This window comes from Candoia aspera, chromosome 4 (assembly GCF_035149785.1).
Source record: "Candoia aspera isolate rCanAsp1 chromosome 4, rCanAsp1.hap2, whole genome shotgun sequence".
NCBI lineage: Eukaryota > Metazoa > Chordata > Lepidosauria > Squamata > Boidae > Candoia > Candoia aspera.
Genome location: NC_086156.1, coordinates 33,582,329 through 33,597,495, shown reverse-complemented (window position 1 = coordinate 33,597,495; position 15,167 = coordinate 33,582,329). Strand labels below are relative to the sequence as shown.

The window sequence follows — 15,167 nt, the reverse complement described above, 5'->3', positions numbered from 1 at the left end:
CCAACTGAGACTTGGTGCAACTTTTGTAGCACAATTATAATATGTTCATATTTCTCAGTTCCTGTTAGCAATCTAGATGCTATTCAGAACCAGCTGTAGTCTCTGAACTATCTTCAGAAATCTTCAACAGTGTGTTAATCATGGCTGGCTGGGGAATTCTGGGAGTTGAAATCCACACACCTTCAAGCTGCCAAGGTTGAGAAATACTGATCTGGAGGTTGTCATGCATCATTCACCAAAGTTACATACTTTGGCAAAAGATGTCCATAGAAGCAAATTAATGCCAAAGATGGGTCCAGGAAGATCCCAAAGCCAGAAATGTGTGTGTTGTTTTTTTTAGTTAGAGCATAAGTAATCCTGTACGATATAAGAACCAGGCTCCCTGCTTCCAATTACAAAGTGTGTGTTATAATGCTGACTCTCACTAATTCGTTATGTGAAACAGAACGCTGTATTGACCTTGGATTAGGGCCACTATGAAATCCTAATGACTTCTATGATTTGGAAGATCCCTTATCATCTAATATGCCCTTCAGGTTAATATCTCTTGCTTTAAATGGAGGAAAAACCACTAAATTTCTTTGTTACTTTTTTCTGGTTGGATCTTATGTCAGAATCTTTGAACAAAATATTTTTATGGTTGTCATCATGTGGATCACATGAGAAATCTATTGTTGCAGAATAGTTAAAAATCTTGCTCCAAGTACTTAAAATACTTGCACAGACAATGATAGAAAATTAGCTTCTTTTTTTCTTTTCTTTTTTTGGTGGCAGTTTGGGAAGAATTGCTTGAATGATAAAGTAGGTAGTATTTATAGGCACTGTTTTGTATATTCTAAAAATAAAATGGATAACTACTAGGTTAGAGATGAGCCGTAATTTATAAAGAACCATAGAAAGTGCTAAGCAACAGCAAAAATGTATAAATGCTCCATGGCAACTCTGCTGTCCACTTTTTCTAATATTTCTTTCCAAGAAGGTGAATGTGGAGTTGGGAGTAAAATCACATCGTTGCTATGTAAAAATAGTGTAATGGATTGTAGAGATCAGATATTGCTACAGTAAAGGCAAGGAGATTCTGGAATAGTGTACTGTGTCTTCTTGAAATTACTGAAGAAATACATACATACATACACTCCAATAGAAGAGAATGTATGTAGCTCAGGGTTGAACTGTGGAGTCCTTGCTGTTCTCTGAGCTTGTTGTTTGCTTGCAGATGTTTCATTACCCAACTAAGTAACATCATCAGTGTGGGGTTTGCTCCCTTGGTCTAAATACTGATGTAGAATCATCATCTACAACATACAGTATAAGGACTGTAACAGCCACTATGTAGGACAGACGGGCAGAAGACTGGCAGAGCACATCCATGAACACCAACTAGCAGTCAGAAGACACAATGAAAACTCCTTAATCTCACAACACATGGACAGACTCAACCATAGTTTCAGCTGGGAAATTGTGAGCATCCTAGACCAAGTTAAATCCAAAAATGATAGGGAATTCCTGGACGCTTGGCATTCAGACAAATCAGCCATCAATAGACACATAGAGATAAACCACATTTACACACCATTCAAAAGAGACAATAAAAAAGCTAAAAAGGAAACAAAAAGACCAAAACACATCCCCTCCAGCAGCCTACACCCAGATAAGCAGGGATTAACACCAGGCAAACAAGCAGAAAACAATACCTAATCAAGGAACTCCCAAGGAGAAAACTACACCCCCACCAACATGGGCAGGGCAAGCCACTATATATAAATAGGGAGCAAACCCCTCACTCACCAGCACTGATGATATTACCTAGTCAGGTAATGAAACGTCTGTGAGCAAACAAGCTCAGAGAGCACCAAGGACTCCGTACATACACTCTGTGTGTGTGTGCATGCGTGTGTACATGTGCATGTGTGTGTATGTATGTATGCTTATGCATTCAGGGCATCTCCGTATGATGCTTCAATTCTTAAATGCTTCTGACCACCTCAGTTCCCTCCCCTCCAAGAAATAAAGTTATATACAGTAAACTAAAATGTAAAGCTTATCTCCTATCACAACTGAAAATTTATTTGGAGGACAATTTCTGTGAATTACTCCTGATCTAATCTTGGACTCTTACTGTTCCCTGTGCTTGCAGAGTAAATCCCAGCACCACTTAATATTTTTTTAGAAAACAAAAAAGTTCTTTCTTGGCTGTGCAAAATTTGTAGCTAGGTTTAGAGACTTTTTTACCCCTTTACACAGCTTTCCTGTTTCAAGAACAATTAATAGAAAGGCAATAGGGTGTTGTTGCTGTTGTTATTAAACATTCAGAAGCAGTCATGCAAATTCTGATTAAATGAAGTTTAAACAAGTTCAGAGTTTTGACAGTGATTCATCTCCGACTGCCTAGAACAGCCTTTCTCCACCAGCCAGTCTTGAGATGTGTACAATATCCATTACTCCCAGTTTGCTTGACTGAACCCCATGTGATTAGAGATGACTGGAGCTGTACTCCCACATATCTGGAAATTGTTGGGTGGGGATAGTTTGCCCTAGGCCAAATGCCAACAGCTGGAGATAGATGCAAAGTTTGTTGACATCTGCCTCACCACTTATGACAAATGGCAATTAAGCATGTTATATCAGGCCGTGATCAAGGACATAACAAGGAAATAGAGAAATTGTGCTGCTGTTTTAAAATAGCCCTTGAGAATGACAGTTTTTAGAGTAACTAGAAAAGCAGAATCAAGACATAAAAATAAGACTTGGAGAGTGATAGAAGTTGATCAATTAACTGAGAATAAGTTGTCTGCACTTAGGCTTTTAAAAGAATCCTTTGTGTGCTTGGACATAGAGGGTCTTGAGCAAAGATTATGAACTCAGTGGTCCATTATATACATAAATTAGTTTTACTGGATGCTGAACTACAAATACTATATGTCATTAAGCTGTTCTTTATTTAGGATTGTATTGCAAGCCTACCGGGCAAGTTATAACATTATTGAATACTCTGTGTATGTGTGTGTGTAATATTGAATACTCTGTGTGTGTATGCATGTGTGTATTACATACACATGTAATATTACATGTGTAAAGAACCTATTGCTAGCCTTATGAAGATCGTGTTGCAGATTGTTTGAATTCAAGGCATCATCTCCTCAGGGGAACTTTTTCTATTTTTCTTTGTCAACTCTCAGTATTCCTTGGCTCATCAAAACAATTGAACATATTCATCCTCATTAAACTATTTGGGAACATTGATGCTCCGTAGGAGGCCTTCTTTCTCTGTAGGAGCCACCTAAGTTGATTAGAGGAAAGGATCGTATAGTTGATTTCAGATTAATCATTAGAGTATGTGCATGCTTTCATTCAGATGACATATCAGTAGATGTGGCAGTACTTCTTACTTGCCATAAATATATTGTCATTTGCTATGGATTACATGATGGTTGGGGGATCAAAGGAAAAATGTGTTAAAAAGTAAAATTGACCAGCAAAAGATGTTCTCCTTTTCTATTGCATAAATGCAGCGATGATAAATAATTCCAGCATTTAAAGAAAGCCAACTTGAATGAATAAATTAGATGTTAGTGCATGACAGATTGAAAAGAGCTGTAGAAAGGTATGAGAATTTGAATCACTATTTAATAATGAACATTCATAGTGGCTTCTATATAACTGGAAAGTGGGGTAAGAAAAGAACTCTTTTTTGTGGGTAAATGCAGCTGAACTACCACAGGAACTTCCTAGAATGTTATAATTAAAAGGAAAATTATAAAATAACATTGTATAAAATTATAACAATTTTGAGCTCAAAACTGGCTTTGTTGTAACCAATAAACCACAGCAGAATAAATAAAATAATAAAATAAGAGTTTTCATTTAGTTCCCTCAAACGAGTTATGTCAGAATAATAGGCCCAGAATCCAAAGTGTTTCAAAACGTCTATCTGGAAATTTCCAATGTACATGACTTCCCTTCTGATGTAGTACAGTAGTAAAACAACTTCTTTCCCCTTTGAGTTGTGAAAGGCATTGCTTTTTAATGTTGATTTTATACAGTAGCCAGAATCTGTTTCCATGGTTACAGTACTATAGTTCACATAATCCTCAGAGGAAAGAGGAGTCTTCTAGCAAAGTTTCTGTTTCTGATACAGACTGCAATGCTCGGTTATTATTAGTATTTTCCTACCAGACTCAACAGGAAATATAAACCGAAACATCCAGCCTTACATGCAACAGATCTGATATTTTATAGCAGTTATGGGTGTGTGTATGCACTCACACAACTGTATGAAATTTATCTGAATGAGTGTTCCACCATTCATTATGACACTTTATTTATTTATTTAATTTGTATCCCACCTTTATTATTTTTATAAATAACTCAAGGTGGTGAACATACCTAATACTCCTTCCTCCTCCTATTTTCCCCACAACAACTCTGTGAGGTGAGTTGGGCTGAGAGAGAGTGACTGGCCCAAGGTCACCCAGCTGGCTTTCTAATACTTCTATATTATTCCAGGTGTAGATTATTCTAGGTTTAAGATTCAGTAAATTAATATCCATAAATATCCTTATTCAGCATTTTGATGAATAAGCTGCATGAGAAGAGGCAATTAAAGTGCTAATAACTCTGTATGAGAAATATGGAATAAGACTGCATGACCCAAAGATAGGAAAATATATACCAAATCAAAGAAAAGAGATTAAGAAACTTTGCAAATTATTAAACCATTGTTCTAATTCCTTATGTAAGGTTTTCTTTAAACTATTACAAAGAAGAATAGATCATTGAGAAATAAAGGTCAAATGAACATGCAGGTTGCAGAAGGGTCATAGATGGGTGCATGGTTATTGTCCCCATATCTGTTTAACAACCAGTATAAGAATGGCAGAATGAGAAGAGCTGAGAGATGGAACCAAAATTGGAGGCTGAAACAGCTAACCATTCTGTTGGCTGAAAGTAAGAACAACGTAGAATAACTAATTATGGAAGTAAAATAGAAAGAGGAAACTCCAGGTGAATATTAAATATTAAGACAAAAGTAATTTCAGCCTCCATGCTGAGTGAATAGTGACAGGGGAGAAGTAAAGAGATTAGTCCTAGGAAAGAAGATAATCATAACAAAGATAAATGATCAAATCAGTGATCTTTTCAGTGTCAATATATACTAGCTGTAACAGTGAACATCAAAAAAGAGTAAGAGAAAGAAGATAGATGCCTCTGAATTATGGATTTAGAAAGTACAACAGACTGCAAGAAGAACCAATCTGTCTTTTGTGGATGAATAACGGCTGACTCGAGGCAATGTTCAGCAAACAGAAACTCACATAATTTAATTAGTTGATGATGGATTAGAAAAAAAAAAAGGGAAAACAAGAAGAAAATAATAGATAAGGACCTAGGCTTATTGCTATTGATAGTTTGAGCCTAATTGTCCCTATAATTGCAAAACCTGGCTTGACTTGGTTGTATTTCACTAACTAGATAAACCACAGAATATTCATAGAAAACTAGAATGCTTAATAAAACAGTGAAGAGAAGTCTCGCCAGGAAGGCTATTTCAAAGTTATGGAACTGATGTTAGGAAACATCAGTCCCTAATATGCTCTGGTTCCCACAACTTTTCTTCATATGTCTTCAAACAAAGAAATAAAAGTATTATTACAACACATAATTTTTCATTGAAATCTACTCTCACGGCTTCTTCAAAACTATTTTGTAATTATTTCTCAAAACTTAGGGGTTACCTATTACCACAGATTAATTTGCAGTTGCATATTAAGTTTCTATTGAGTTTCTAACACTACTGAATTTCTCTACTGAAAAACATAGTTCTTATCTGGTGTTTGTGTTACTGTCAAGTGACATGTATATGTTGGGTTTTTTCTCCTTTCTTAGGAATTTCCGTTGAGCGCTAAGAATGCTACTGGAATGCATCTGGAGAAGAAATGACTCTGCTCTTTCTCATCCATTTCTTCCCATCCGTCCCATGCTGTTGTAATTGATCTGATTCAGAAGAATTTTCTTCTAAGATCATGACTGAAGAAAAGAATCTGGGGGTGTCTCAGAAAGGCTTGTCACCTTCAAGAAGTACTAGCAGCTGTTCTTCCAAACAAGGAAGTAGGCAGGTAAATATAAAGTTATATTAATCTTTGTTTAAAACTTTATCAATTTGTGAAGAACATGAACTAAATATATAGTATATTAAGTCTTGTCATTGGGATTAATTCAGAGAACCAAACAGGTATATTGAGCATATACGATGAATAAATCTATGATGAATTTTGTACATGATGTTTTGTGTTGGCATTGCATCCTATACCAAATATAAGACTTAAATAGCTGCACAATTGGCACAGCCATCACTCTGTTGTAAATTACAGTATTGGTATTCCATTCTTAGCAGAACATCTGCTGGAGAGTTTGTTTGTTTCAAAGAAGCATAATGTCATGTATTTTTTAAAAACAATTACAAAAATGTGCTCATGTATACACATTTAAATTATATTATTTATAAGTGATAGTGGTCCTTGGGCAGACCAGACTGGGAAATGAGGCTCATCATAAGAAGAAATTAGGTTTGTTATTAAAATAATAGTTATAACCATTAACTTTAAATATGTAAATATCTTTATATACTCTGTAGTGCCTTTTACACCTTACCTCACTTTAAAATGATCTGAATTCATATTTCTAAAAACAGTTTATATTAGAAAAACTGATAAATTTGAACAGTCCCAGTCCCATTAGAAATTATTGCTGGTTTTATGCAATGATTTCTAATTGCCTCTGTCAAAATTCTACCAATCCACCAGTAAGACCCCAATATTTAATTAGGTAGCCATTTTATTTGCTATATAGACCAAGACCATTTCATTTGTAATTTGAAGATAGTCATTTTCTTCTCTTTCAGTGATGAAGAATTTGCATGTTTTGAAATTAATGAAAAAACAGGTTTCATAAAAAATTGCCATTGTACTTCACTGCTGATAAAGCAATGCTTCTCACACATTTGGTCTTTGTGATGGTTTTATGCTTGAATTTCCATAAACTAATAACTGGCCATGCTGGTTAGGAACAATGGGAGATTTTTTTTCCAACATATAATTGGAGAACCACCTACAAGATTGTTGGTTATGTACAGTAGATAACAGGGATAGTAACTCCACTCTAATAATTTTTTGTTGAACGTTCCTTTTGATATTTATTTTTTCCCCTTCCTTTCAGTAACAATATTGCAGAACATTTTTGTTAAAGGAACAACTCCCCAGAATATTTGAGTAGAAAAAATATATAATTGAATAAATAAGCAAAAGCTTTCCCAAAATCTTCCTGTTTCTAATACAACTTGATTTCTTAAAAGAAAGCTTTCAGATTTACAGTTTTTAGAAAGAACTGTAAGAATGATCTGGTCCACTGTGTGTAAACATACTTGTGTGCTCAGAATGATCCTAAGGAGCAATATATTGCTTTGTATTTTTAGTGTCTGCATCTATTTCTTTTCTCTCACTCCCTAATCCACCTTTTTGGCAAATATACTAATATTGTTCATGGTGTTCAAGTCATAGAGAACATTAAATGCAAACCAGAGATCATGTGTTCTCCCCAGGTGTGTTCTTGTATAAAATTCATTGACTCACTTCCCTTTCTGTCTGGAATGTAGATTAAATATCTTGAGTTCTCATGACAACTGCTAGTCCTGGTACAAGCTTCACATTTGCAATCATCCTTTGTCTGTATCTTCACAACACAACTGCAAATCAGCTTAACATCCTAAGGTTTCCTATCAGCTTGATTGTAATGCTCGTGTGTTTCGCAAGTTACTTCAGCATTAAGGGAAAAAAAATTATATCAAGATTGGGTTTTGCTTTCATGTCATGTCTCATTGAGACTATTTGTCTGCTGGTTTCTCTTTCTCTCTTGCTCATACACCCAGACACCCACATATACATTTGAAAGTCAGACCTTGCTCACATATTTTCAAGTTCTCTGGTACAAATCCTTTGAAACAAATAAAAGGATAAGAAAAGGTCTGGTCAGTCAAAGATCTATTTGCCTAGCAGACTGTTTCCAATGGAGGCAAATCAAATGCTTCTGGAAAGTTTATCTCCAGATCATGAAGAGGAAAAAAAAAAACCTCTTTTCAATTCTCAGTAACTGATATTCAAAGAAGAATCTTGGAGCATGACAGTTCTGTAGACAAATGTGTCATGATCACCGTTGCAATGATTGTGACAGCGCAACGACTCACATAACAATAACAAGGAAAGGGATGCCAAGGGATTAAGGGATAAGCAACTGATTAACAAAAGAGAGCGACAGACACTGGCAACAAAGTAACGACTCTAGCCGGAAAAGCAGATAGGAAAGATACAATGTTGCAAAGAAGGAAATTGAAAAATTGGTGAGGCAAGTCCTCACCAAACTGAGAAAGGCCAAACTCTACACTAAGTTGTCCAAGTGCGAATTCCACAAATCGCGCTTGGACTACCTAGGGTACAGAATTTCTGATAAAGGCGTAGAAATGGACCCCGCGAAGGTACAGGCAGTTTTGAATTGGGAACGTCCCACGCACCAGGTGCCAACTTCAAAGCTTCCTCGGATTCGCTAATTTCTATAGGTCCTTCGCCAGGGGGTTTGCAGAAATAGCCCTCCCCTTAACGGATTTACTCAAAACCAAGGGAGTCGGGGAGACGCACAAAGTAAAAAACCCAGGGGCCGTACTCAATTGGACTCCCGCCTGTTTACAGCGGAGCCAATCCTTGCGCACCCGGACCCCGAACGACCGTTTGTAGTGCAGGCGGACACCTCTGACTTTTCCATAGGCGCCATCCTGCTGCAAAAAGACCCTGCAGGAGCCCTTAAGCCATGCGCCTACCTCTCAAAGAAATTCTCGGAGACGGAGAGGCGCTGGCACGTATGGGAGGAGGTGGCGTTTGTGGTAAAAACGGCACTGGAGGCATGGCGTCACCTGCTGGAAGGGACGACCTGCCCGTTTGAGGTCTGGACAGACCACCGCAACCTCGAGGCGCTCTGGACGCCCCGACGCCTCAGCCCTAAACAAATAAGATGGGCTTAGTTCTTCAGCCGGTTTAACTTCCAACTGAAGTTCATACCAGGCAAGAAGAACTTCCTGGCAGACGTGCTCTCCCAACTGCCCCAGGACGCGGAGCCCATCTCTGACATAGTAGGGATGGCACTTTCCGAGTCCCAGCTGGGTATTGCGGCAATCACCCGGGGCCGCGCTCAAAGACAGCCCACCCCCACTGCACACACGACCGCGAGCCAACCCGCCCCCAGACGCAGGCGACCGCAACTACCGGGGGGGATACGGGCAGACCTCACAACAGCATTAAAAACTGACCCCTGGCTCCTCGCCAACCCCAACAAGGTGACTATGGATCAGGACCTAGCATGGGGGGAGGGCAGACTATACGTACCCGACTCGCAAAGGCAGGCGATCCTCAACAGATCGCATGACAGCAAGCAGGTGGGACATTTCGGATTCTTAAAGACCCTGCACCTGACTCGGAGGCAATTCTGGTGGCCCTCACTGAGGACGGACGTCAAGGCATACGTGGCATCCTGCCCAGTGTGTGCAATGGCCAAACGACCGACGAGCAAACCCCAGGGACTGCTGCAACCTGTAGCGGAGCCCTCCCGCCCATGGGAGGAGATCTCCATGGACTTCATAGTCGACTTACCACCCAGCCAAAAGAAAACAACCATTTGGGTGGCAAAAGACTATTTTTCTAAACAAGCGCATTTCATCCCCTGCGCATCGATCCCGTCAGCCCAACAGCTGGCAAAGCTGTTCCTAGTACACGTGTACAGATTACACGGATGCCCCTCCCACTTGGTGACCGATAGGGGCACACAATTCACCTCGAAGTTTTGGCGGGCTTTTTTAAAACTGATTGGTACCCAACAAGCCCTATCAACAGCCTGGCATCCCCAGACGGACAGCGCCACAGAGATCCTCAATGTCACGCTGGAACAATTCCTCCGCTCCTACATCAACTATCACCAAGACGACTGGGTCGACCTACTCCCGTTTGCAGAGGTCGCCTACAACAACGCAATACACACAAGCACGGGGAAAACCCAATTCGAGGTGGTGTCGGGTCGCGGGTTTGTCCCCATCCCGGAACTGCCACAACCCCCGTCCCCAACAACGGCTGCATGTGATTGGGGCAAGAGGATCGCAGACTCATGGTCGGTCATCACAGACATGCTTAAAGAAGCGCAAACAGCCTACAAAGCACAGGCAGACAAACACCGGTGACAGCAACCAACATTTCAGGTAGGAGACATGGTCTATCTCTCTACCAAATTCATAAAATCACCGCAACCCTCCAAGAAACTGGGCCCCAAGTACATTGGGCCATTCCGGGTGACTCAAATAGTTAACCCAGTCACGGTACGCTTGGACCTGCCACACAATTTAAAGAGACTACACCCAGTATTTCATTGCAGCCTACTAAAGCCGGCAAGCAACCCCTCCTGGTGGCACCCATGCACGCACGCCCCCCCCCCCGGTGATGATAGACGGACAGCAACACTTTGAGGTGAAAGAGGTGCTTGACTCTCGCAAGCAGCGGGGCTCCCTTCACTACCTCGTGAAGTGGAAACACTTCCCACACCCTGAACGGGTCACTGCCTGCCACGTTAAGGCACCTGACTTGGTCCACGCATTCCACACTGCTTACCCTGCAAAACCCACGGCTTAACCTTCCGAAAGGGGAGCAGTATGTCATGATCACCGTTGCGATGATTGTGACAGCGCAACGACTCACATAACAATAACAAGGAAAGGGGTGCCAAGGGATTAAGGGATAAGCAACTGATTAACAAAGGAGAGCGACAGACACTGGCAACAAAGTAACGACTCTAGCTGGAAAAGCAGATAGGAAAGATACAATGTTGCAAAGAAGGAAATTGACAACGCCCGACCACGAGGCGCGCCCGAACTGTCAAAAGAATCACGGACATTATCGCCCGGCTTAAACTCATCACCGGCTGGGGGAAAAGATTAAGGAAACGCCCGAGGCACCAGAGGGGGCTCTGCGACCCCTCACCCACCGGCAACAGGACACTCGGGGCTCGGGGCACACCCAGGGTAAGGAGGGGTGGAGCACTGACCGGCGCGGGCTATTTAAATCCCGTTCCGGCGCGCTCCATGCTCAGCTTTTTACGCAAGGCATGCATTCTATGCCCAAATAAAATCAGAACCTAAACCTCCGAATTAGCGTCTGCGTTTTATTGGGTAGCAGGCAGGGCCTGACAAAATGCAACTCAGTTTCATCTCTTTCTGTATTTTAGAGAAATAGCATTTTGAATCAGATTGGTGCAAGAAAACCCCCAGATATGTTACTGAAATTTAAAATTATTTACAGGTGAAGGGTAAGAATGATTCCTTCCCTCTTCTGTCCCCTTACTCACTTTTTAAATGCCCTCATATTACCACTCATAGAAATTGCGCAGATTTTGTTGCTAGTGAGATTTTTTTTGCTCTTCTTCTTATCTGACAGAGTTGCCCAGAACATTTCCCACTTTACCCCACCATCTTTTCTGCTGATCAGATTAAGTATTGAAAAGACTTAAAATGCTGAAGAATAAAAGTCTTGGCCATGATAATCTATAACTCTTATATTGTTATAGGTCAGCTTTGACAACTTGATGTCCTCTAGATGTGTTGTGCTATTACTTCCATCATTACATGACCATAGTGGCTGGGCATTTAGAGGGCACCAACCTGGAAATTACCCCAACGTTTGTGATTTTTCACTCTGTAGCTTTGCTTACTTTTCAACTTAATATTTTAAAACATATTGAATTCTCTAGTAACATGCTGTTTTGAGTTCTGGCCTTGATCCACTCATGCTGGTCCAGAGAAGGACTCAGTTGGGGAGGAACATCATGTAGGGAATCACAGCTGTTATTGTAGAAGCAGCTGTGGTTTTGCCAGACTTCTCTGATGCACAAGTCACTACCCCAATACAATCCTTCCACTTCCATCTCATGGAAACCAGAAGCTGCTAAGTTGGCAATTGCTTTTAAGATACATAAGCTACAGATTCGTATATCACAGGAAGCTACAGTGCAGTTTATTTGGGTTTTCCATAATGTGAACTCAGGCATTGTAGTGTATACAAACTTAGTGAGTAGTTCTATTGCTGAGGTAGACCATTATGGCCAATCATAATAGTGTAGTGACTACAATCAAACTGAGGTTAAACAAACCACTTAGCACAATTGTTCTGAGTAAAGAGGATGGCCCTGAAGGACAGAGGGAAGATCTGCTACCAAGGCAACATTCAAATAAATGAAACTAAAGCCCAGGCCAAGCAAGAGGTTTGTGAAAATGCATCAGACTGCATCCACACCCCAATTCTCATGATGATAAAAGGGAGGAAAGGAAGCACGTTCAGCCTTGCAAGATTCTGTTACTATAGCTGTTCTAATAAAAGTAGCTTTATATCTGCATAATGTCTGTTTCTTAGTCTGGTCTACCTTATAAGGCTGATGACAATACAATCTTAGCTATAAACAGCTTCTCAGAAGGAGATATAATTAACAGTAGTTCAAATCAGCAAACCTTTATAAAGCCTTTGCATGTGGCTGAAACGGTGGTTCTTCCTAAGTGACTTTTAATCAACACTTTCCACTATGATCGATAAAGGTCTTGATTGATCCTTTAGCAATCCCACGCAAACAAATTGATCCTGCCCTTCCAGTAAATGCCATAGCTTTTGATATAAATTTATTGGAATCCTTGGGCTGGACTAGGACAGGTGGTGGCAAGTTTACTATATTCCATAAACACATTCGTAAAATGGAAAAATTCCGAAAATGAGTTAGAGGAGTGTTGACCTTCAGGATGGCAGTATTTGAAGTGCAGGTATTAAAGATACTACTCCTTTTTATTTTCTTTTTTCCTCTTCCACATTAAGACTCTAATCCTGATTCTGTTTCTATAGAATTTTCTTTTAAATAGTCATGACCTCAAATTACATTTTTACTTCCCCAGAACTGGCCACACCATTCAAAAAAATATGATGGATATCTCAGGAAGCAAATTTAGTGCTACAGGAGAGCAGAGAATTAGTTGTGATTTTTTTTTATTTTTGCCTTTTTATTGATCAAAAGGAGATTGCTTGTGGGATTTTAACCTCAGGAGCTCATATGTGGTTGTTTTAAATCCTGTGTATCTTGATTTTGATAATTGACTCCTTCAGTTCTCTGTTTTACATAGAAAGATGTTTTGAGCAAGCTCTGGCCCTCCCTTCATGCTGAGACTGTGGTCTGAGGTTTAGAGAAAAGCTAGAGAACAAAGAATATCAGTGAAATTATCTTCAAGTTTCCCCAGAGGTCCCACTGAATTTAATGAGGCCTAGTACAAAATAAATGTGTTTAGGATTGCACAGGTAGTCACTTAATAGTACACATCACTTTCTTCAACCCTCCAAATCGGTTGTGACCAGTGCATTCCAATTTCCCTGCAGCTTAATGTATGTTAAAGAAGAGCATATTATTGAGAATTTCAGTAAATCAAATGGGAATGAAAGAACAGTATCATAAAGAGCTCTCATGGGAATAGAAATAAAAAGCAAATTTGAGAACAATTGTGCCAATGTTGTGAACTGTAACAAATGCTTCCGTTGATGCTGCTGATGCAAAATCCTATCCTCCCCCACAAAACTGCTTTCTATTTTGAGCACTTGAAAAATACGCACTACAACTGACTGCATTTTATTCTAGACTCAAGTCTGGCACTGTCATCTGGCATGTTGAAGGAACTTTTAAGAACAAAGATTACTCTGAACTTATGCTAGTTCACTTTTTCATTCTTTTGACCTAAAATAACATACAGCTTCTGTGAGTTTCTGATACTCCCTGTAGCAGAAAATTAGGGATCCTATTTGATCACATTTCACGCCAGATTTCATAAACAGATTGTAACTCTGTCATTCCAAAGATCTGACATGCCCCACTGTATATTCTATATCAAAAGTAAATCACTAAATTCTTCAGAAAAGCTTCATGCTTTATATGTTAGGAAATGCCGAAGAGAAGGGTCATATAGGCATTGGCAGACAATTTTGGTTCTTGTTCTTTCGGTTTGCATGCACCTTGTTAAAGCTATCTCATCTTTGGATCATACCAATTTTGCAATACTGTGGATAATTCCAAAAGTTAGATGCTGATAATAGCGTGTGTGTGTGTGTGTGTAGTTAGATGCTGATGATAGCACATGCACACACACACACAGAGGCCTGACCTTGGAACGATTGATTGTTGCTATCATAGACTCATCAAATGATGCCTGTTCTCATGCACCCAATCTTTATTAGTGAGGGGAAGGCCAGTGTGATTTTAGAGTTAAAAAATAAAGTTTATAAAATTGAGTGGAAAACATTAAAAGGAATACCATCAGGCTTCAATGTCACACTTCCAGGGAATTTATAATGTTGACATGTCTGTATTTTTTTAAAAATAGCATCAGATCTGAGTACTGTCTGCCACCTTCCAGTGTCCTTAGGGGTTGGAATTCCAAGCTGCATTTGATGTTTTTTGGGACACAAGGGGCACAAATTACTTACTGCGTGGTCAGAATTATGTAGACAAGAATATGATTATATAAATAAGATCATTAAGTTTAAAATACACATTAGATTTTACTATATTCTTATTTTATTGTATTGTTATACTGAAATGGTTTTAAGTTTTAACTGCATTTTATTGTAAACTGCCCAGAGTCCCCCATGAGGGGGAGATGGGTGGTGAATAAGTTTATAAATTAAAATAAAATAAATAAAAATAAATTAAGTGACCTCTGTATCTGATCTGGCCTTTTTTCTGATGTCCTTGAAAACATATTTTTAGTTTTGCTTAAAAAGATAACTATAAAGTTTTGACTTTCTACTTCAAGTGAGATATAGGATTCTTGTGATTATCAGAACACAAATCTACGCATACATATTTGTGTGGCTACTTATACATCACTCTGCCCCAACAAACAAACAGAAGACAATAGAGAGTATATATTTGAATATGTTTAAAGAAATAGATGCATACTTAGATGTAAGTGGTCTCAATAATATATTTCCCTGGAGTAGGAAAGAGTGTCGGTTGATGAACAACTAGAAAGTTCTTCCTTATAGACTTTTATGCTCATG

The 15,167-nt window shown here is 39.3% G+C and overlaps 1 protein-coding gene across 3 annotated transcripts in view; it reads left to right on the top strand.

The window, feature by feature from the left end:
- Window positions 1-15,167, top strand: part of OSBPL3 (oxysterol binding protein like 3) — a 107,354-nt gene that overhangs the window by 31,002 nt on the left and 61,185 nt on the right. For all 3 annotated transcript variants that reach the window (XM_063303765.1, XM_063303763.1, XM_063303764.1), the window contains exon 2: window positions 5,887-6,116. In XM_063303765.1, the coding sequence (XP_063159835.1) occupies window positions 6,024-6,116 (93 nt within the window). In that variant the 5' untranslated portion in view covers window positions 5,887-6,023. The remainder of the gene's footprint in view (window positions 1-5,886; window positions 6,117-15,167) is intronic.